The 24,158-nt window shown below is 35.4% G+C and overlaps 1 protein-coding gene across 1 annotated transcript; it reads right to left on the minus strand.

Moving 5' to 3' along the window:
* Positions 1-1,859: 1,859 nt before the first annotated feature.
* LOC129260378 (aquaporin-9-like) lies at positions 1,860-17,881 on the minus strand. Its single transcript, XM_054898366.2, has 6 exons — positions 17,716-17,881; positions 12,899-13,025; positions 11,852-11,989; positions 10,984-11,096; positions 6,508-6,728; positions 1,860-5,276 (listed from the first exon to the last, which is right to left on the minus strand). The coding sequence occupies exons 1-6, from the start codon at positions 17,809-17,811 to the stop codon at positions 5,111-5,113; spliced, it is 861 nt and encodes a 286-aa protein (XP_054754341.2). The 5' UTR covers positions 17,812-17,881; the 3' UTR covers positions 1,860-5,110.
* Between the last annotated feature and the right edge of the window lie 6,277 nt (positions 17,882-24,158).

Raw genomic sequence — 24,158 nt, forward strand, 5'->3', positions numbered from 1 at the left:
ATTAAGCGATGATTTATCATAACTTAATCACAAACACACTAGACAAATGACCTACCAATGTAAAGCTTAGAATCTCCCCTTTCATCTGAAATTACGTATATTATTCCCCATTCACGCATGAGTGAGCAAATACAACTTGAAGAAAGGATACCAAAAACTCATTTGGCGGGGGTATCTGAATTTCAAAAAGAAAATCACATGTCTAAAAAGTTCAATATCTGCTTTTTATTTGATACCTTAATCATAAAAAATGGTCAAGAAGTAAAAATAAGTAAGTATTTTTATAATTTCATTAAATAAACGTGTTTTCACCAGTTTCCCACAGAAGCTATCGCATGGTTAACAAAAGACAATAATGCTTATCGTCAACAAAACGGAGTGTCAAGTGAGTTTGAACGCTAGCCTGTAGAACCTCTTAATTTTATGAAATTATTGAAATTCAAGCCTTATTTCAAATAACTAGAACTTTGTTATTTCTTGACCATTTTCTGTTATTGAGGTATCAAATTAAAAAGCAGATGTTGAACTTTTTTAAAATGTGGTTTTCTTTTTAAAACCCAGATACAGCCCGCCATATGACTTTTTGGTATCCCCTCTTCAAATTGTTTTTGCTCGCTATGCGTAAATAAGAAATAATCTAAGTAATTTCAGATGAAAGAGGAGATTACAATGGTAGGTCATTTGTCTATTGTATTTGTGACTAAGTTATGATAAGTCATCGATAAATCTCGGTTCCGTTTTTTGTGGAATATGGAACTTGATTCATGATTTTGCCCCCCCCCCGATCTGAAAAATGGATCGACGCCCCTGCTACCATAAGAAATAGACCGGAGAGTATATTTTTTTTACTTCAACACTTAACTTCATCCTCAAGAAGTTAATAGTTCAGTGGAAAAAAAAAACTAAGGCATAACCCTTAAGCCTGGGGTTTCAGAAATAGAATAAGCATGAAAAGCAAAACAAAGACTCAAATATCCAGCGTTTCCATAATCAACCAAGCAAGGTGTTAAGTCACCAAGATTCCTTCTCTTAATTATCCAGTGCAACCAGATGGGATCTTTATTTTTACATTGCGTTAGACCATCACGTGGGCGAGGAAAGAGATTGACAGAGCTTGTTCATAACGATGAGTTTGAATAGTGATGATACTGCAAGATTCGGAGACAGAATCGCACTTTTTAGAAGTGTGGGTTAGAAGATGAAGGCCCACAAAATGACACATGCGTGATTTTACCTATCATTATATATTCATTATCAAAAACACATGATCGTGAATGCTATCACCTTAATCGTTAAGTGCCATCTCATTTCCTCATTCATATTTGCATCACTTGGCAATCAGATCGTTCAGGAAAGCATCTCAGAGTTCTTTGACCGTTCGTGCATGAGATCATAATATGACTCGTCTTGACGGTACCCTCATATGTAATCTGTAAAATAATGTCATAATTTGCGGAATATAGTTACCCCGTTTCTAACCATGCACTACAGATAACATCTTCATATTATTATTTGTAATATCACGCCAGTTTGACCATTGGATTTCTCTATTAGCTAGAAGAGCGGCAAAGTATAAAGCATAAGGTGTGCGAATTGCCAAATGGATAAGAATCGCCCTACTTTTCCTCACGGTAGAATGCCTTACATGATTAATCAAGAAGATAAGGAATGATCAAACGTTAATGAAGACTAGATAATAATCACAGCATCCTCCAAATATGTTATGACAATGCAGAGTTTACAGCGTTTCAAGAGTATTCTTGACTGTAGTATTTCCAGTCTTTTTTATTGTGAAACTTGGAAATAAAGAAACAACATAAATATTTTGAAAATATATTTTAAAAAAAATGTACTGCGTAGTTCCATCGTAAATGTGATGTTAATTTGAAAGCTCATTGAAAGCCTGATGTTCTTACAGATAAGGTGAAATAATGCCGGATACATTTTGTTTTAATAAAAAAAACATAGGAACCTATGTTCTTGGCTCATACAAAAATAGCTTCTCATCCTGCTTTCGCGGTAAACTAGGTCTCGATAAAAGCAAATCGAATGGGACACTTGAGAGATGAAAACAGATTACTCCTAGGAAGTGTTAAATGCCATGGCACAAATGGATAACAAAACAAGAAACCCCGTTCTACTATATTCAAACCTCATCAGCATTTGATACCCCTAACACTTACACACAAACACGCACACGCACCCACCTGTGCACACCATCACACCCACATCAACACAAACACACCCAACGCACCCCTCACACACACGCACATAAGCACCTACACTGTACAGAGGAACTAGTGCTAGATGGATGATGGATCTACACTCTCAAAGCTATCTAAAACTGAAATTCAAGTGGTAATAAACTTCTTACAACTTTATTACGATATGCAAATAATTATAATAATAATAATAATAATAGTTGGATTTATAAAGCGCTTTTTGCCAGAGGATACAAAGCGCTGCTATTATTACCCCGGCTTTAGCTCGAGCTACCATCACCATCACCATTATAGTATCATTTGATTGTGTAAATATTTTATCTTTGCACTTAAGTGTCATTTGTTATGCTAATTCAATTGTGGAATGTACAGCCTTTCAATATGAAGCAATCTAACAAATGTCATGTTGCAATATTAGATTTTTTTAAAATATATATTTTGCCATAGTAAAATCCCAATCCGATTTTACAGGGTGTTAATGCGCCGATGCGTGAACCTCCACACTTAGTGTATTACATAATGGTTCCCCTGACAGTTTTAAATGTTAAAAAAGATTATCATATTGGGCAAACACTTAATCACCGGGGCAAAATTCAAACCAAATTGCATATTCAAACGAGATGGGAATTTTGGTTAGAAACATGGTGTATGTACAAACATTTGACCTACTCTCTGCCCAATATTCAGGGTAACTACACATTCCATGATATAATCTAGTGGTGGATCATGATTAGTTGCAAAAGAGGAGTAATAATGTTCTCCAGTGGTACCAGTTTCATTTGTCAAATCTAAGTATAAGCAAATCAGATATCTATAATCTTCCCCTTGAGCTCCATATATTTTGAGTTTATATTTATGAGAGGATGAGAGAAATACGCCCAATTTAGTTGGTATTTATTTTTGTCCATATAATTATTTTATTTAAAAAAAAAGGTTTTGTGTTAAATTACGCATGGGCGCATACAGGTTACAAATATAGATCGCACAAGAATCCTACTACAATGTGGCATATAGAGAAGTTTGCAAATGGTCTTGAAAGTTTGAAAATAAGGCAATTGGAGGAACTTTAAATGATATAGGATGGTTTGTTGTATTGTTTTTCACTAGATTTTTCAAAATTTTAGGCTGAATCTGCTTCCATTATGTTTGAAAATTAAAGCAAAGTCATGTTTGGGGAAGTTCTTGATGATGGAGATGCAAATTTCTAACATTATCGTTATGATCTCCTTCAGATACAGGGGAAGATTATCTTCCATGCATCCGCAGCACACATTATTCTGAAATTATAAGCCTGTTTGTACCTAGCTTAACAAAGGGCATCAACATGATGCAGTGCGAATCTCGGAAGAGGCTTTGAATGATGCAAACTTAACGTCATATAGCTTAGGCAACCAACGCCTTTTTACACTACGGAACCAGTGAGTCACTTTCAAGCAAGTTCTCGAGTTTCCTATCATGATGATCACAGGCAGATCATGCAAACAGGACCTAGGCGTTATGACGTCGATGGCTCACCTTATAGAGTATCGAATGATGTTGTCAAAGTATTGTTTTATTTCATCGGAATTTTGTTTCGTCATATCTCCGAATTGCATCATGAAATACAGCCACCATTCAAAATCTAATAGAAAATTGTTCCAATAGGGCCCGATATATTATTAGCACATGAATAACTAATTAGCCCATTTGAAGTAGCCTTTCCTAAACGATTTTATAACTAGCCCAAGTATTCACACAAAACATCAAAGCATACATGTAACATGGATTAATTCTTTACATTTTGAATCTGAGGAAATAAATTATGATATGAATATATTCCATATAGATTTTACCAATGCACATTTAGGTATAATACATGTAGTTTATCCAGATTAAACAAGTAAGGCAAGTACTAGTTATAACGATTTTTAAATTACTTTCTCCGAATGTGCAATTCTTGAACGCCTCTTACGATTAACTGAGCATATTACTTGCATGATAAATATACAACATAGGGGGTATATGCAAAAAAAAATCTATTTTAATCAGCCCCAAACGGTTTGAATAAAATCATTGAATGAAATAATTTGTTAACATGCCAGCCATGTAAAACGTCACAATTAGATGGTAATTTTTACATTTTTGTGCACGTTTTGGAGAAAAAGTAGAGGGCGGCTGAAGCCCATCCGCTCCCCCCCCCCCCCCTCTCCCCCGTTTCCGCGGCCCCTGTCATTTTACTGGCACCTGTCTCTATCGGCATATTTTATTTTCTTCAATTATTCCATTCGCCTCGATCGTTGTGGAACTATCAATGCATATCAACTGAAAGTAATTCGCTTATATGAATAAACTATACTGCAAAGAAGGGGAGTGTCTGTAATCGCTCTAATTGTCCCGCAGTTAATGTTATTTGAAACAACATTGAGAAATAATCATTGTAGATATTTCCTTAAGCCTTTTATGGGCATACATTGGAACACTGCTTCTTTACCGGTGTTTCTATCTTCAAATATCAAATTCTTTGGCTCAGATTCAGCGTAGACACACTTCGTTCAACCCTTGGGGATCATTCATGGACAAGGTCAGTTGCCATGCATACACTGCATAAATGCAGGTGTTAATTTAACACGAGCTCGGTATCTACATGTATGTTGGAAAAAACCAGGGAGGTGTTGAAAGAGCACCACTTCGGCTTTGGACAAAGTGTAAATGCGACACACTACTAGGGTCAGAGTCAGAATCACTACACCACGACACTCCAATGGAAATGGAGATTTCCTTGGCTGACCCTGACCTAACCCTGATGTCCCCCCCCCCCCATCAAAATTTACGAAAAGGAATAATTTTTACGACAATTTCATACATTTTGTCGAATCATCTATGGATTGTTATCATCATAGAGACAATTTCTATTCAATCGTGGTTTGGTGTGCTTGGAAAAGTGGCAAGGACTCATTTTCTTTCTCTGCTGGTCTATGGTGAACTTCTATTGTTATATAGTACAACCATGCTCCAATAGGGCCACCGATGAAGGGAATAAATAGCGGTATCCACCAAAATTCGTCGCCAGATGCTCTAAAACAAACAAAGAAAAACACACAAAAAATTAATACAAAAGCTGATCCTTCCAATATGATGACCTGATATGAGATTGAAAATACAATTCTTGACTTGCTTCATACTCCGTGTAATAGATAATGGAAGGAAAATGTTAAGTGCCATTGATGTGTATATTAACCCGTTCGTTCGATGAGCAGTTATAAAGAAAAAAGCTAAACAGTATCACATCAGACGTCAAAACGCACATTTACACAGAACACACCCCTACACACACGTACTTTTTTTTACATGATGATCCCATACATTGTGTAAGTGCTGTAAAGTGGACTAGGTTAACTCGTTAAATATTGAGGAATTATCTTTGACATCCGGGTACCACTGTTACTTTACCTGCCGCCCTCACTTTATAGCTGTACAAGCTCAACCTATCATCAAAACAAACCCTAAAAAACACACCCCATGCACATTAATACGCTCAAATACAAAATTATAGAACAAATTATATCACAAACATTAATACATTTGTGACCATAGAATGTGATTGCTGAGTACTGTGTATGGACCGTTGCCAAATAATGAACTTGAATTTGATTCGTAGCAATACTACATGCATGTCGTAGGACAAGATATGGATATCGTAAAAACTACCGGTGTTTGAAAAAAAACCGTTAAGAACGTTTCGTCACACGTTCACACACATTCTACCGTAAATCACATTATTGACTGGTTTAATAAAACATGAGATTGATAAATGAATAAAATAAAATATGCTGCCGAATAATGACATTTATTAATATCGAATTGCTATAATTCGACGCTTGTTTTGGAATGGGGAGAAGAAAATTAAAGCTGTCGACACAGGGCATACCACGTTGATATGATATTTCTCATGATCGCCACGAGGTTATGACGAAAGCGCGATTGGGGTGTTTTGTCCCCTATTCTGCTTGTCAAGATTATTTTGATGTAAGTACTACCCCTCTAAGGGACACTGGAACTTTTATGTCGCTTGCTTTTATATTTCTTGGAGCTACTTCATGTTTTCTTCTAAGCAATTCAGCTGGTATTCCCAGATTTACGTCCTTATACCGATTGTAGGCAAATTTAATAGCAATAGTAAGTAACTATTTCAGCATTGCGCTATTAATCCATTATGATTTTGATGATGCTTTTGTTTTTTACATTCAAAAGGGGCGTGTTAATATGGCCATGCTGGTTAGGAAATATCACAACACGTATTACTCACGTCAACCAAATGTCGTCTCCGTAGCCGACAACAGCGGTGAAGAGTCTCGGGCTAAAATCTCTTGCAGGGTTGACTGCTGCACCTGCATTGTAGCCGTAGGATATATTGACAACAAGAAGAAGCAAACCAACCGCTATCGGTTCAAGACCGAAGGCTGGCTTGATGTTTTGCTTATCAAAGATTGCGAATATACCACCGACCAGAAGAGCTGTACCCACAAGCTTTAAAACGAGAAAAATAAGACATGAACATAATGAATGCAAGTATATGGGTGTAAGTTACGAGCGACATTACGAAATACTGTTAAGCCTTTCTAGTGCTTTCTAGTGGTAAATGATTTACAATACACCAAACAGTGGCGAACAGTGGGTCACGGCATTGGGGGGACCAGCAAAATTTTTTAGTAAGCGCGCGAATTGCCAGGTATACTAACCTTAAATAGAGACATTTAAAGGACTGTGCCATTAAACGGATATGTATCTCACTGATTAAATAATATCAACATTTTTGATATTCAGACCTAAAAAGGGTCATTATAAGCAAATCTTTGTAATCATAATACGTACCTGTCTAGCTAAGCAAATAATGCGAGCGCGAAGTGCGAGCTGAAATGTTTTGTATTTATTGACCCCAAACAGGGACAATTTAAAGACTATTTTTAGGAATCAAATAATAGTATACATATTATCTCACCATAGTCATTTAATTTGAGTGCCAAGCCTTGCTGATTTTATTAGAATCACATTTAAACACATGAAGCACTTTGTGTAGTCATTATAATCATGACTATCATACGCGTCTCACTTATCAAATATTGCGACCGCGAAGCGCGAGCTGAAGATTTAGGAACTTCAGATCTGAAGAGGGGCATTCTCAGGCTTGTTTCTAGGAATTCACTAAGACCATACGTACTTCTCTAACCAAAATTATGCGCGCACGAAGCGCTTAATGAAAATTGTTTATATCTAGATCAGAAAAAGATATATTTTAAGGGCTGATTTTAGATGGGAACGTAAGCACGGACACGAAGTGTATTGTATGCAGACCTTATAATGGGGCAATCACTTTAAGTAGTCATAAAAAAGAAGCACATGTCACTACTACATAAAACATGACTCGAAGTGCGAGGATATATAGTTGGTGCATATTGGCTTGAAAACAGGATGTTTATTACAATAGGATTATACAACCGCGTAGCCAGGATTTCATTTTGGAGGGGGCGGTAATCGCACGCGAAGCGTGCCAACACTTACAGAGCGCGCGAAGCGCGCTCCCTAGGGGGTGGGTGCAGGGAGGGGGAGTTTCCCCCTCCCCTGCCAAGCGCGAAGCTTTTGGTGTTTCATAAATTAAAATGAAAAGGAGCCGTCTCTCTTGTCTCTAGTACCTATATCACCTCCAATTCAGTTGACAATATTGTGATTTTGAACCTTTTTTTCATGAACCTTGTTTTCAAAAGTGATTGTGAGCGAACGCATAAAAAGGGAATACAATGGAGCAAATTAAAATAATAACCCCGCGCGAAGCGCGGAAGCTAAAGCGTTTTTTCAATTTTTTCTGCCATGAAAAGGGTCCCGATAAAAGGGTTTTTTCAAAGATATATTGAATACTTCCCTTGGAAAGATCAGATTTGATTACAAACAATTTAGCGACAGTGCATAACTCGCAAAACAGAGGAGAAGAAGTGTATATGCCGGGAGGAAGATATTCCTCCCCGCGCAGAGCAATGAAACTCTGAAGTTTCAAAGGGCGGACGTTTCATCAAATGCAGATATCTCTGATACCCCATCGGGTCTAATTCGATTGATTTTCTAAGATTATTGAACTTCATTACAAGGAAAATAGTGCGCAAAAAGTTGAAACTTCTGTGATTCATTGGAATTATATAAAAAAGGATGCCTAATTTCTTTGACTTATCCTGAAGCGTTTCATTTTTAATTATAAAGAACCCTAAGTGTCATTCAAAATTTCAAACTGAGTGCGCAAAACAGGACAGGAGATGAATGTGCAGGGAAATGACATGAAGTTTAATAGAATTTGATAATAAATATTGTACTTTTTTATCTAATACGACACGAATTTTATACCTTCCTCTTTTTAAATTAGGAACATGTTTGCCCCAAAATTATGGTTGTTTAGTAATGAGCTGAAAAGCAGGAGAAGTTGACTTTATGGAGGTGACGGCAGAAATTGATATAAAGATTTTACCCGCCCAGGGCCGACCCGTCCAGAAGTTGCGCAATCAATTAAAAAAAAAGATAAGACGAGCGGAGGGTTGATTAACCCAATAAGACGAACGAACAGTGAGCAATGGTTTGATATGGCGTACAATTAGAAACGAAGACGAGGGAATAGATCGGGCGTTCTTGTACGTTTGTGTCATCGTGTTGCTTCGTCATGTTCGTTAAGGGTTCTTCCGAGATCGTTCCACTTTGGCAAAAGCACGATGAGGGACTATGCGCGATAATAACACACGAACGATAAACGAACGATTACCGCAGACTAAATAAGAGAAGCGAATTCAAACAGATGACCAACGATTTTTCAATTCGTCGGGAAATGTTAAACATCGTCAAAATTTCCGCGCGAATTTGAATAATTGCAGCTGTCACTTCAGAAGGTGTACGAACACAAACACGAAGGGTAAATATGATATACTAGCAGTTACCATTGAAAACGATTTTGAAAAATGGCCTTTCGCTAGCCATCGCAAGGCATATCTTATGCAATTCGGTTAGGTGTGAGGGGGCCTTTACGCCACTGACACCAGATTTCCATTGATGTTGGTGAGTTCCGAGAAAGGATGACCAGTCGTTCGTTATGGAAACGAAGCAACACGATGACACAAACATACAAGAACGCCCGATCTATTCCCTCGTCTGATCGTTTCTAATCGCACGCCATATCAAACTATTACTCACTGTTCGTTCGTCTTATTGGGTTATATCAACCCTTCGCTCGCCTTTGGCTGCAGTTTACTCAAAGAGATGAACCGAAAAATTGATATCCTTCGCATGTCATATTTATCCTTCGCTTACCGTTCGTTTATAAAATTTGACAAAAGTTGCTGATCGCATGATTTGACGGAAATTTTATTTGAATTCGTTGAAATCGCGTGCATTTCGTGCATTTTTTCAATTTGTCACCCTTCGTCCGCCTACATTCGGTCAGGTGTGAGGGGGCTTTAAAAAAGGTCGCTCGTAACTTACGTAAAACTTTGTGCAACACCCATCTGGTATGGTGGGAGTTGTGGAATGTGTTTCTCTGGAGAAAACTTTTACTGCGTCTTTTGAATGACTCGTAACACCCACTTATAAAAAGCCACGCATTGATATATTGATAAATATAATATATATGGGCAAAATGTGGGATATTGTTTGTGTACTATTTCAATGTTAAAGATGACCGATGTTAAAGATATACACCAGTTATGGTAATGCTCTCAAAATGAGTTCGAACAGAATCCAAAGATTCAGTATGCATAAATTTAAAAAAAATATTTGCCAAGTAGCTCTGGAAAAAATGTGTAATTACTGAGAAATGTGCAAAATAACCACAAAATCCTTAAGATTAGTATTTTTCCAAGCAACATTAAAACTGTCCCACATATGCCTTTTTGTGTTATTTATCATCAGATTTATCGGTTTTAAGCTAAGATTTCATGATTTCACAAAAAATGAGACAATAGACTATGACAATATGTAGGAAATTAATCTACATTTTAGAAAACTTTATCATAAAATTATTGTTGGCTGCAATTACTTTCTTTTACATTTAAAGGACAAGACCACCCCATCAAAAAGCTGGTTTTAATAAGGAAAAAAATCCAACAAGTATAACACTTAAAATTTCATCAAAATCGGATGTAAAATAAAAAAGTTATTGCATTTTAATGTTTCGCTTAATTTTACATAACAGTTATAATTATGCACATCCTGGTCGGTGTGCAAATGAGGAGACTTATCATGTCATCCACTCACTATTTCTCTTGTATTTTAGTATATGAAATATGACATTTTCTAATTTTCTCCTCTTTGTCAAGTGAAACAACGATTAATTACTCGCTGAACATGTGGACTTGGCATCGTTTAATACTACATATGGTTCAGTCAAAATGGTCCTTATTGTCAAAGCTGTAAAAAATGAAATATCGTATACTACAAACAATACAAAAACAAAAGGAATTGTGAGTGATGGACATCATCGCCTGTCTCATTTGCATGTAACTCAGTTGTGTATATCATTGTTTTTTTAAACTAAGCGAAACTTTAAAATGTCCTAACTTTTCCTATTCTACATCCGATTTTGATGGAATTTTCAGTGTTATGCTAGTTTGATTTTTTCTCTATTTATTCAAATCAACATTTTTCTGGGGTGCACTTGACCTTTAAGTCATTTCTTTGAAGTGTTAAAGATGGATGGATTCTAATCTAATATCCTCAACGATGCAGGGACAAGGACGTGTATATACCAACTCACCTGGTCTGCAACTCCTGCTTGTATTGTTACAAATGGTTCGGGGTATGTTGCAAAGATTCCCGCGGTGGCAAGAGAACGATTAGCATGTCCGCCCTCAATGTGGTTTATACCATCTGTAGAAATACATAAAATTAGAACGATAAGCTGGGGGTGATTCTTGTATAACGTACCTGCAGAGATCATGCATGCAGAGATCAATCAGAAAATCTAAAATGCAAGTCAAGCTTTTCTCACAAAAACAACAACTTAAAAACTCCCAGCACTAGCATCAGTGGTATGTTAGAAAATAATTAGCAGTAGTATGTATGTTGTTTTAGACAACTCGCCTGATAGATATATTGACGATGTTGGCAGTGATGATGATGATTTTCATCATCAAGATAATTTTTGTAATGATATTACTTCTACTACTACTACTATACTACTAGTACTAATACTACTACTACTACTACTACTACTACTACTACTACTACTACTACTATTACTACTACTACTACTACTACTAGTTATACTACTACTACTACTACTACTTATACTGCTACTACTACTAATACTACTACTATACTACTACTACTACTATTACTACTTCTACATCTACCTCTACTATACTACCACCACGACCCCACTACTACTACCTCACTTCTACTTCAAATACAACATGGGTGCTGTCACTTTGTGTAACAATATAAATTGACATGATGATAGTAGAATTAAACAATAAACATTTAAAAAATGATAATAAGGCTATTGAAAAAAAATCATTATATTATATAAATTGTTCTTCTAAAAAAATTACGTGCGTTGCGCCTGCCTTCTCTACACTCGTACATTCGAGACTGACGATGGCTCAGAGAAAAACGCATCTTACCTACGTAGATCCCATAAACTAGGGCAGCCCCAAGGAAAGCACCTATAAACTGAGCTATCCAGTAGACCGGTAGAGCTAGCCATCTTAGCCGACCAAGGCTACACATCGATAGGGTTACCGCAGGATTAATGTGACCACCTGCATTTTAAGTACATACAAATTTTCACTGATGATATACTTTGAATCGTTCGAATGTCAACAAAAGACCCGTACATTTAGTCCAAGTTGTTCGTTCTGCCTCCATAATCACCTCATCAAAAAACTAAACAAAAATTTTAGAGTGAAAAATAAAAGGGGGAAAGGATGGATGATTCGTCAACTAGAATATTGATAAACCAATGAATTAAGAGGAACGCTTGATATTACCTCCATAAAAAGAAACAAATACCCTTTTGTCTGTTTTTTTTTTTCTGGATTGAAGCCTGTGCTCGATTTTTTTTTAAACTTTATTTTCTGAAATTATTTGTTAACCATGTAAGACTGCAGTCTGGCCTAACAGAAAAGTGGGACAAAGAGACACTTTCGAAATCTTCGGAAAATATGATTGCATATGGGTACACAATTATTTATATTCCCGGGAAGTTTTGGCACCATGCCGTCATTGAATATTCGAGAAAAAATAATAAAAAATGATTAAATCTTTCAAACTTCTTAATTGTTCATCTTGTCTCATTCAAATCTCATAAATAGAATAGGAAAATCTTATAGATTTGTATACAAAATGCAATGGAAGTTTTGTAGAGAGAGAAAAAAATAATATCTCTATGCGTTTCCAAAGACTCGGATATTATTACCCCGGCTGTAGCTCAAGCAGCCTTCAAACGCTCAGTGCATGTCAAGGAATAAATTCATGCCAGGTACCATTCACCTCACCTGGGTTGATTGCAGCACAATGTGGATACATTTCTTGCTGAAGGAAATCTACGCCATGGCTGGGATTTGAACCCACGACCCTCTGTTTCAAAGTCCGGAGACTAATCCACTGGGCGCAGATGAGTACAACCGCATTCTCTTAGCATATCGTGTTTGGGAAACAATATACTAAACCTGAAACTCCTCCGGTAATATAAATGGACACAGTAACAGCAAGAGCAGAACCGATGTTAGCTGACAGAGCACCACCCGCTTTTCCACCGCTCAGGACGGTCCTTGCTATAGCGCCATCTGTAATGAACTTTATATATAGGGGGGAAATTTGATAACTGGTGAATACTATATGTGAGTGTATCTAAGCCCGATGGGAACTATTGTTACCAAAATATGCAATTAAAACGGAATGTGCCTGCACAATATGGACATTTTGGTTAAACACTTTAAAACAAAATTTGACAATCATTCTGGAGTAAAGGTAATATGGTCGCATATCATAAGGCCTGCCCAATTTTGCGAATAGGGTAAAAATGGGTAAAAAGTATTTTTTTTTGTAACATATTTTTCATAGATATTACCTTTCTGTAAAGTTGTCTGTAAAGTCCCCAAATGCACTGTTTTCCTTAAAATTACTAGTCAACAGCTAATTATTGAATGGACGTCAATGTAAATGCATTTTCAAATTGGCTATTCTCAACTTGGACCTGCTGCACATAATATGATATCAAAAGTAACGATGTTTAATTTCACAATTTTTTGTCCAAGTAATGAATGTCACTATTTTACATGCCTGGCAAATTGACTACATAATGGATAGAAAAGTTTGGTTTTGATGTGACAAACGTTTATACTATAAATGAATATTATGCCAATAGATGATTAACAAAAATTCTACAATTTACAAACTGATTTGGTTGCAGATCGGACCTTACATGCACATGTACCTCATTCATGTATTTTTTTTAATTGTCAAATATTAATATAAATCAAGTTTTCCCTTTTTTTCTTTCAACTGCCTAGAAATATGAGGCTGAAATACATATCACATACATGTATTTTTATGAAATATTGATAATATAGTTTAAGGAACTTTTTTATCATTCACCGCAGTCGCGGAGGCTTCCATGCACCCCTGTAATTTGAAACTTAATGTTTTTTCTTTTTTTATTGATATTGTTTTGATCTGATTTAAAAAAAAAACAAGTTAGCCTATAGTTCTCACTTTAAAATGAGATAGTACTATCAACATATCGTTGATGAGGCTGTGATGTAGAAACGATTTATCCGCGGCACCATATAGAAAAACTATAATCATCCACCCTTTTTACATACCCAACTTATGAAATGCGACCAAATATGGTCCTGTGTTAAGGCAAACGAAATATTTTTCGAGTGCGTGGGGGTATTGCATTTGATGATAACGACGTACAACAATAAGTCGCTGAACTTGTTAATGCCATTTTATTATCAATGTTTCTTACAGAAGGACGTCGCTATACATCATGGGTATTCTTGTTGGATAGAAAAAGCCTCGAATTGCGTGTTAAGGGGAGGGGATAGAGGCAATATCGTTGGCCCGGGTTTTTTTTTTCGACAGTGGATGGGTTATAAAAAGCGTTCTAGGAGTAAGAATTAAAGGGATGAATAATTGTTTTAGGAAGGAATGAAGTTCAAGGGTAGCATGTCTATGTACGTGTGTATGTACATGCTTGTTGCGTCCATTCGTGTACTGTACCCGTGTTATGTAAGGATCACTGAAAGGGGTACTGCAGGCTGAAGTAAATGTGATTGGAACAGATAAAAAAAAATCAGACAAACAAAACACTGAAAATTTGATCAAAATCGTACAAGGAATAACGAAGTTATGATATCTAATTTTTTTGCACTTTCCGGTGAAACAGTTCTAGGCATGTCTTCATGAATATTCAACGAGTAAATTGATGTCATATCCCCTATTTGTTCTTTTGTAATTCATTATATGAAAATAGGTTTATTCAATTTTCAATATTCCAAAAACTAAAAAAATGGATTGACAACTGATTTAGTGCATTAGATATTTTTTGCTGCAACTAATTTTATTATAAGGGAGACATAATTTAGTCACATGTATAAAATAATGAAACAATTATGATTTTATGTAATAACATAAGACAAAGGAAAGTGGGGATGTGACATCATCAGTCCACCTAATGAATATAAATTACGACGTTCATATAACTATTTTTAAAAGAAATGCTTAGCTTTAGAATTAAATAACTTTTTTATTTGTTATCCGATTTTGATTTAATTTTGCTTTGTGAATTGTACTCTCTTTATTCAAAAATAAATATTTTCAGCCCGGATCATCCCTTTAGAAGTGGGATAATATTGGAAGGGGTTGGGTTCATATACTTTATAGTTACTAACAATATGACTTTCCTGTATGATTTTCATATGTATTAGTACTTTGATAAATACAAATGCATAACGGTGTCCATTTTGTAAAGATTTACAGCTATGATAACTTTGTAATTATGGTAAGTACCATGAAAACTGAAATATTGGAACTTGACATAATGTCAAGTTGACTTAATGTGAAATAAATGAAAAATGAAATGAATAAACGTTTACACATTTCTGATACATTACTTTAGAAATAAAAACATTGTTCGCATGCAAATTTTATGATATATTAGAGGCATGTTCACACATTGTTTTCCCTCAATGCTCTTTTAATTATGCATACAATATATATTATATACATTAATTTCAAGAACGATACTTTAATACAGAGAGAGTGTGTGAGTATGAATGTTGAAAATTACTGCATCATTAATATGATATGCTAAACCAAACTTAGCTAAACCGCTTTCAATTTGTGAAACAAAGCCGTCGCCCAATATTCTCAGCCATCGATGACATAGGAATATTGTTTCCTTTACATCGTTTACTCTATTTTTCTGATTTCCTCTATCTCATGTAATTAACTTCCTCTAAAGTAATGACTCGACAACTAAACAGGATAAAGATATCGGATACATGGCACAGTGAGTACAATGTCAAAAATACCTATTCATATCGTTCAATATTATGACTCAGCCTAGTTTAATATGTTTTTCATACAAGTACACTTGTGCTAAAAAATTAGTGAACCCAGACACAAAATGCACTCATTCATACTGAGTGTAGAATTTAGACAACACTACAATGTTAAAAAAAACTGTTATTGAATGTAATCGTTTATCACCCGAATTCTCAATCAATTATCTTAAACATTGCAGAACTTGAACATTTTAGATGAATATGTCAATTTTCTGATGGGGTTTACTTTTGAGCACCAATGTATTTCAATGTATAACAAGCAAATATAAAGGCCTGAAACAAATGCTAGGTAAAGAAAGAAGAATACTCATCATTGGATTAGAAAATGGGTAGGCACATATTTAGACTTCTGGCTACATCGAATGATACATCTAAGAAAAACAGGGCTTTTGTTCAGGGGATCGAAATAAGAAACAAACTGGCCAAAAATTAATTAGAATGTTGAAGATTGTGCGCCTGAAAATAAGTGTGTTACGACTTTGTAATCAATGAAAATGTGTTGGCTCAAAAAAAAATAATTACAGTGTCAAATGAGTCATAAGCTGCACATGAAATGCATGCACGGGACTATTTCTATGTACAACATTCGGACCGAATGTTTTAGCTGATTTCAGCTGATTCATCATATTAGGATATAAAGATTATTCATTAACAGTGGAAATGACCAACTATTTTACTATATTATTATTCGCAAATCAAGTATCGAATCAAGGACGTAAAAACTCATTGTCATGTTCATGATTCCCCATTCATGAAATTAAACTCCATCAATCCAGTGACCTTTGATAATGTATTTTATCGTGCTTTAGCCTAGGTATTACGATATTAATTCTTTATGCGCAAGGGCTCTGGTTCATAGTGGCAAAAATATATGATACTAATACCAAAAGTTTCAGTCTCTGTATATTGGTTGTTCCGCTGAACCACGCTGGCTCCACTCACCAATACAGAGACTGCAGTCATAGAGGCCCGTACGTAAAGACAACGTATTAGCAGTAACATGAGATCTAACCTTCTGCGGCAACCATATTTTCGGATCGTTTTTTGTACATAGAATATCACATTTCTGCTTAAAAAATTACATCCAACTTGACAAAAAAATATATGAAATTAAGAAATTATGTACCTTAGACCGCAGTGAGTGCTAGTTTCTTTCAAATGATGATCAAAACATAGTCATCCTCGATCCTTTCTTTTGCCATTGTAAAGTGCCATCTTAAATGACGTCATCATCCTTATATACGTCTATACCAGTCTCAAAATATTTCGCGATTCGTGCCGTTGTTTACTTGTCTTCATATCGCTAATTGTCTTTGTGCATGCGTTCGGAACTTGTCGCTCGCATAATGGCTGGGATATCGAAAATTATAATTGGAAAGCCTTGATAAAAGCCTAACTGTAAACAACAAACTCGGCTGCCAGTTTTTCATTTTCGGTGATTAAAAAAAATAGATAAATATTGGTAACCATGGGCTTCGGTCCGAATTGGGTGACATGAGTATCCAATCGATCTCGCACTAACGTATTACCGTCGGTGGGGGATGACAGTAAAATATCAGAAATTGTTGAGCAAATCCCCAGAAACAACGGCTATTCCTGTTTAATAAGATACCTGTATGCACCATTTGCCCTACAGAGTGCTCAAGGTGCATGAAGAAAACAAGAACAGTCAATGAGTAAGTTTTCAAGTATTGGTCACCAAATCATTAAAAGTTGGTTCGAAATTTGTATTGACCAGCCAAATGACTGGATTTCAGTGGCTATTAACAGGGTCTTGTTGATTCCCATCGATGATAAGTTTATGAAACCGAGCCCGTGTTCCTCTCAACAACTTGGTATATCATCCAATCATATTTTCATGATAAAATTAATCAGTATGAAATATAAGAAAATATGGAGAAAGGTCAACTTACCACCAATGTAAAGGTTCCCACAAGTTCTGATAGAAACACTTTGATCCACCAATTATTGATATGAAGTCGTTCTTTGAACGGTGTATCTGTAGTCATGTTGACTATATTAATTTTCGCATGGATGCTCAATTGAGATCAAGTTAAATGGTTACGCGTTAACCTGTGATAGAAAAGTGATGTCAGCGTCCAGTTAAATAACAATACACAAAGAATGGATAAAAACAGTTGTCGCGTGTTCTTGGTCATGGGGATAATTGTGATTTTTGAGAGGAAATGATCGGTTTCCTTCTTCTTTCAAACCGATGATTTTATTACATAAAAACATTAACAAAAACTTTCAAATCACATTGATTCAGAATTATTGAATATTTAGAATCATAGTTTTATTTAAAAAAAATCATATTACGGACCTATCGAATTATAAATTAGTGAATATTTAGAATAAAAGTTAATTTTCTGTGTTTAATCAACGAGTATTCAACTCGATCTCCTTCAGTTATTGGATGGAACTCTAGCATGTCCCGGGGTCAACGCAGTTTTCAATGCTTTTGTACTACCGCCATCTGTCGATGGATAAATTCATAAGTATGGCCCCAATTCGTATGAATTAAAACGCCATTTACATCATGTACACGCACGGTACACGCATGTACATAAAACAAGAAAAACGAGGAATGAAAGAAAAAAATTGCATTGATTTTATGTCAAAATTGAGAAGTCCACGTGGTACGATAAATCATACAATCGGTTTTTGCTTTGAATGTCCAAGATCTGAGATAAGGGTAGTCATGGCATTTAATTCTTGCAATGTACGAAAACAAGTATTTCTTTTTACAGTAAGAAAAAAATCGACTTAAAGGGAAAAATCGATGTGAAACATTCCTCACATCTGTAAGACTACATAATAGGGGGTATTGCAATATCCTGCCTTCGGCTTGTTTTATACAGCTGTGACTGCAACCTCTCTCGGATCTATTCCTTTATGTTTTAATCATTTGTAAATTCCGTTGCAGCTGTCTATATATTGGCACTGCAATTGGAAGAAAATCAAGTTTTCTTGATAAACAACTTTTCCTCCAAGACTACAATGTATTTTTAAAAAGAAAACATAATACTAGTAAGAAATTATACAAAAATTTAAGAGGAATATCTTGATAAAAAGAAGAAACGTGCATAGTACGAATCTTTAAAAATGAGTGCATAAAAGTCGAATGGAATCGATATGTACTACAAACGGCAAAACTGATGAATCATAAGAAATAGGAATGACATATCGGAGCTCTGTTAGTTATCATAAACATGTTAAGGTATTGCTTGGAAAATGAATTTGGAAGATGATAAGCCCGTCATGTTGATGTTGGTGAGATATTGACTGTAATAGAAATGGCGTTAGAATTGGTTATGGCTACCATGGATTTGTTGATGATCATGATTCTGATTATATTGATCATCAGAGGAGGCACCAGGGCATTTATTAGGATATGGGGCCGGGGCAAGACGAACAAAACATGACGTCATTAATTTGGTTCCTTCAAGCTGTTGTTGAGTTGCTCTACTTTATTCTATTTTACACCCTCGTTTCTTATTTCTCCTTTTTATGTTTTCATTTCAGTCTGTTGTGTCAGTTTTTTTTTCTTCACTACTTTATACATTACATCATGAGGTGTTACGCATTGGCCCCGTAGCAACCCCGGGGATCACGTGGTAATGATTACAAAGGTGAAGATTCTTATGGAGATGGTGACATGTCAGATGATGCTGCTGATGAAAATTTAATGTGGTGCTGATAAATGAGTCCCTTAACCGACCTTATTTTCAATATTTGAATATGATGAACACGATTTCGTTTAAAGGTATTATTTAACTTTGTGAGCAGCCGATTTAAAAATATTCTCAAACCAAAATGAAACATGTGTACAAGTACATGTATTAGAACTAAAAAAAACCTGAAAACAACCATTATTGAGAATGAAAAGCTAAAAATACAAGGCACACCCCAATTTTGTAATTAGGCGTCTTGAAGACGCTTAAATATAACACATAAGTGTATGGGATGAAATTAAGATGGGGTTTCCGGTCAATTTATATTTCACTTTGTGAAGCACTAAATAATGATTTTCGGACGCGTTTTTTTCTGGGCTTAATTTTGTAACGTATCACAGACACAGGTGACAAGTGTGACCTTCTAGCTCAGATTTTTAAAAGTCAAATCAATATTAGCAAATCATTTTAATGATAATATCCAATAATGTACGTTTATATTATCAATTTCTAAAACAAGCCTAATGAATTGTAAGTGTAATGCTCTGCTTTCGACACAATCGATAGCTTTAGATTGAAGAGCACTCGTTTGTTTACATCCCTGACAGGATGAAATTAAAATCAAACAATATATAGACCCATCGTCATTTCTCTTTACTATCCTGTCATCTTTATTTTTTCACCGGACTCTGAAACAGATGCAGCGTGGTACAGCGGTAGAGTCCAAATAATATATATCAGAAAGCATATGGTCCAGGATTCAGGGTTCCCAATTGAATAGAAAGAGCCGGGAGAAAAAGCAGAATTCATAGCTGGATCTGTTACCATTTACGTTTTATTCATATATTTATATAATGCACTTTTAATGTTCCATATGGTTTTTTTTTGTCACTCTGATATTTCCTAAACAACAGAGAGTATCAATTCATAATAAAAATCGTTCTCTCATCATGGAAAATTTCTTTTATTCATTTGTAACAGCAGATTTCAGCTTTAATTTCTATTGATACAAATAAAAGGGATTATGAACCCATAAATAGGAGATACTAAACGGGATGTTACAACATTTGATTCCTAAATTACAATGTGGGGATTCGCATATTCTTTCATAGGGATCAGCCAGTTCCAGTTGGTAGCGGTTGAGGAACATATCATTTTAATGCAACAACAAAAAATCTTTGAATGCAAGATACCGTCAAATCGTATAAGGATTTTATCCTTTAATTGTTATCACTTGACACAAGAAATGTGGGTAAGCAATCAACCTTTTAATTTCAAACTTTGTTAAGAGTTTGAAATGGAATACGAACCTATAATAAAGAATGAAAATGAATTCACATGAAAATCCGTTCTAACATATTTATAGCTAGCTCAATGTTTTTCCTTTTGGTTCATACACACAACTTTAATTTTTCAGTTTCTTTCCTGACAGGATGAACCCGAATAGCAAAAGAGACAAACATTATTATAGCCACCGCAAAATGGGGATAACGAGTATAGCTGCCTAGCATTATTCTGGAATATCAGGGATATTGATTTTCGAAAATAGAATTCAATTTCAAAATAAGATAAGATACCCTCTTGATTTCATGGTAAGCGATAAACATGTCTGACATAGACACATGTGTACGAGGTAAGCAATCCACAAAGCATTTATTTTGATTAGAATGTCTGGGAGATGTAGAAGTAATATTGACCCGAGAAGAAGTACATCTTAGTATTTTGATTGCATTTGGTTAAAAACAAGAGATAGCAGTCACTGAACCCTTCTGCATTGTCAACTCAATGAGGTATTTTTTTAAATTCATGTTCGGGGTCCTTGCCCTACAACATTGCGAACTGTTTGTCATATTTCTATTAGACAAAAAAGAAATCATGCATTTTGAATGAGTGGAAAAGTTTTTTTAAATATCACTTAAAGATTAATATTCTTAATTCCATTATCATTTCCTTTGACATATGTAAAAAAAAGAAAAAAAGAAGAAGATATGTAGGTACCTCCTCTCCCCCAACCCTCTCTCTCTCTCTCTCTCTCTCTCTCTCTCTCTCTCTGTCTCTCCCCCTCCATCCCTCTGTTACCAGGCCAATCTCTTTATCGCTCTCTCTCACTCTCTCAATATCACGTGGTGATATCAATATAATTGTTTCTCATGAAACATTATGAAAAAAGAATAAATCACATCTGTAGGGAAATCAATTCAAATAAGCATTCAGTTGCTCGCTAACGATCGGAGTCTAATTTTTCAATTACTTAAAACATAGTAAGTAATATCCAATCACTTTAGACTTCCAATTGATAAAATTTATTTTTCCGTTATCCTACCCCACTTGGGTAAGAAGAATCAAATTGCTCGCTCCTCCAACCTTTCATTTGCGATGTGAATAGAGGCTTATCTCTTTAAAACTTCATGTTTTTCAAAGACGGTAATATTCTGCATGTTTTCCTAGAAGCTTGCTATTAGAGATATCTAATGTCACGAAAACACAATATAATGCATTTCCAGGCATTTTCCTTTAGAAAGAAGAAATCAGCAAAATGTACAGAATGAAAAAAACGTATCATGGTAGATTCCCGCTTTATACGGATTATTCAACTTAAAAGTACAAAGTAAAACAGAGAGTTCAACTTAATGGATACTTTTATTTTCAATTATCGATTAGTCACATCTTTCATGTTATGTTGAAAAAATGCGGTAGTTATTTTCTCAATATGAAAAAAAAATTACTTCATAATTTTTTAAAGAATTACTCAGATGCGACAAATATCAGCAGGATATCATATTTGATCACAATTATATCAATATTATTTTGGGAAATAAGGAGTTGTCAAATATGAAGTCGAGAGCGTAAAAATATAGAATTAGAATCTAAACCACGCAAACCAGTTACATTTCTATGAAGGATAAGACATTTAATGAAAACTTGATTTTATAAAGAAGAGACTAGCAAAAGTGCATATCACTGAAGGTTTTATCAAAGTTGATTGGAAAATATGACGTATGATTTTTTTTTTCATTTCAAACTTTCAAATAATCTATATGCAGATCACTGCTAATATGTAATGATGCTAGAGGTCCACTGGGTTAGCGCTAGTTGGCACCAGTTCACGCCAGTTCTCGCCAATGCAAAACGGCTGTTGTGCCCTGTGTAGCCAATAAGGTGCCTAGTGGCGTGCAGTGGCTCAAACCGCTTTCCAGTTATGCCAGGTGGCGCATGGTGGCTCGTGGTGGCGCGTAAAGGCACCACAAATGAATTTGGCGCGATAAAAAAAATCAAAATATTTGAAATTTTGTCCCGCAAAATTTAATTTTTGGGTCGTTTTTTCACCACACAAAATGTCAAAATGTTTGAAATTTTCGTCGCCAAAACTCGCCAGTTGGAAGGCAGTTTGAACCTTTGCGCGTTAAGAGGCAACTCAGGGGCGATTTTAGTTGCCACAGCCGTTTTGTATTGGCGGTAACTGGCACCAACTTGCGCCGGTCTAGTGAACTACAAGCCAAATAATGTCACACACGTACTTTTTATATTATATTTTATAAGATATCTTCTCGAAAGGTATTTTCATAACAAAGAAGCTCTTTGTAGAATAACATTTTCATACCATAATGGCAATGGCATGTCATGTTCAATATGGGGCGAAACTATGTTTTATATTCAATATTTAAAGTCTATATACATTGGCGGATCCAGGTAGGGACACATCCGTCCCATGCACCCCCCCCCCCCCCCCCCTTGGGATCCATAAACAGATAAAGATATTTGTTAGTGGAAAATGCACTTGCAAACGCAAGTGAAAATCTCTATTTTGTTGTTTGGTTGTTAAATTTTCTTTTTTTTAAATGCACCCGTTGCCCTGGAAAATCCTGAATCCGCCCTCTTTAGATAAGTCATATTTGAGGTAATAAATCGTTGTGTTTCGTCCTCTTCAAAAGACCAAAAAGAATTTATTTTAGCGTTTCATGGACTTTGCATATACTTCATAGTGTTCCTCTTTGACATTCGCTTACGAAGTCCTTGGGGTCCATTGAAATTCATATGTGTGATTGAAGGATAGAATAGGAAATGAGCAAGATCATATTCAGTTATCAAGAAATAAGTCAGTGAGCATTTCGTCACCCAGATACATTTTGATGTGAAAGAGCAGAATAGAGGCTAAGTGTTTTTCAACTCATTTCCTCAGATCCCTGCTTCCTAGTCACGATTAACCTACTAGGAGAACGGCTTAAGGCTAAACTTTACAACACGTGCTGTTGCATTTATTGCCAATGAACATGATATCTGCCCGGCCTAATACTACAATTAATCATGATAATGCTGCATTTAGTGCAATTCCGTGTCATATATGTCTTGATGCATGTGTCGTGAATCTCGGCTCATGTCGGTAATTTTTTCTTTATATGATTCGTAAGGGAAGAAGAGTACGTCAACAAGAAAATCAGAACGAACCAGCGTCCAATTAAAGAAAATATTAAAATGATGATAAAAATAAATCACATACTAATGCATAAAGAAATGTTTCTAATGGCTGTTTTCGGCGGAGGTGTGGATATAGAAATTGTAAATGACAAGAATATTATAATTTGCGAACATTGATACTCAAATTTAACTACCAAATTTCTTCACACTGTAAGGGAAATGAATATATCAATATCAATGATGCGTAATATTTTAGCTGGTTTTTT

The sequence above is a fragment of the Lytechinus pictus genome, chromosome 5 (assembly GCF_037042905.1).
Source record: "Lytechinus pictus isolate F3 Inbred chromosome 5, Lp3.0, whole genome shotgun sequence".
Lineage (NCBI taxonomy): Eukaryota > Metazoa > Echinodermata > Echinoidea > Temnopleuroida > Toxopneustidae > Lytechinus > Lytechinus pictus.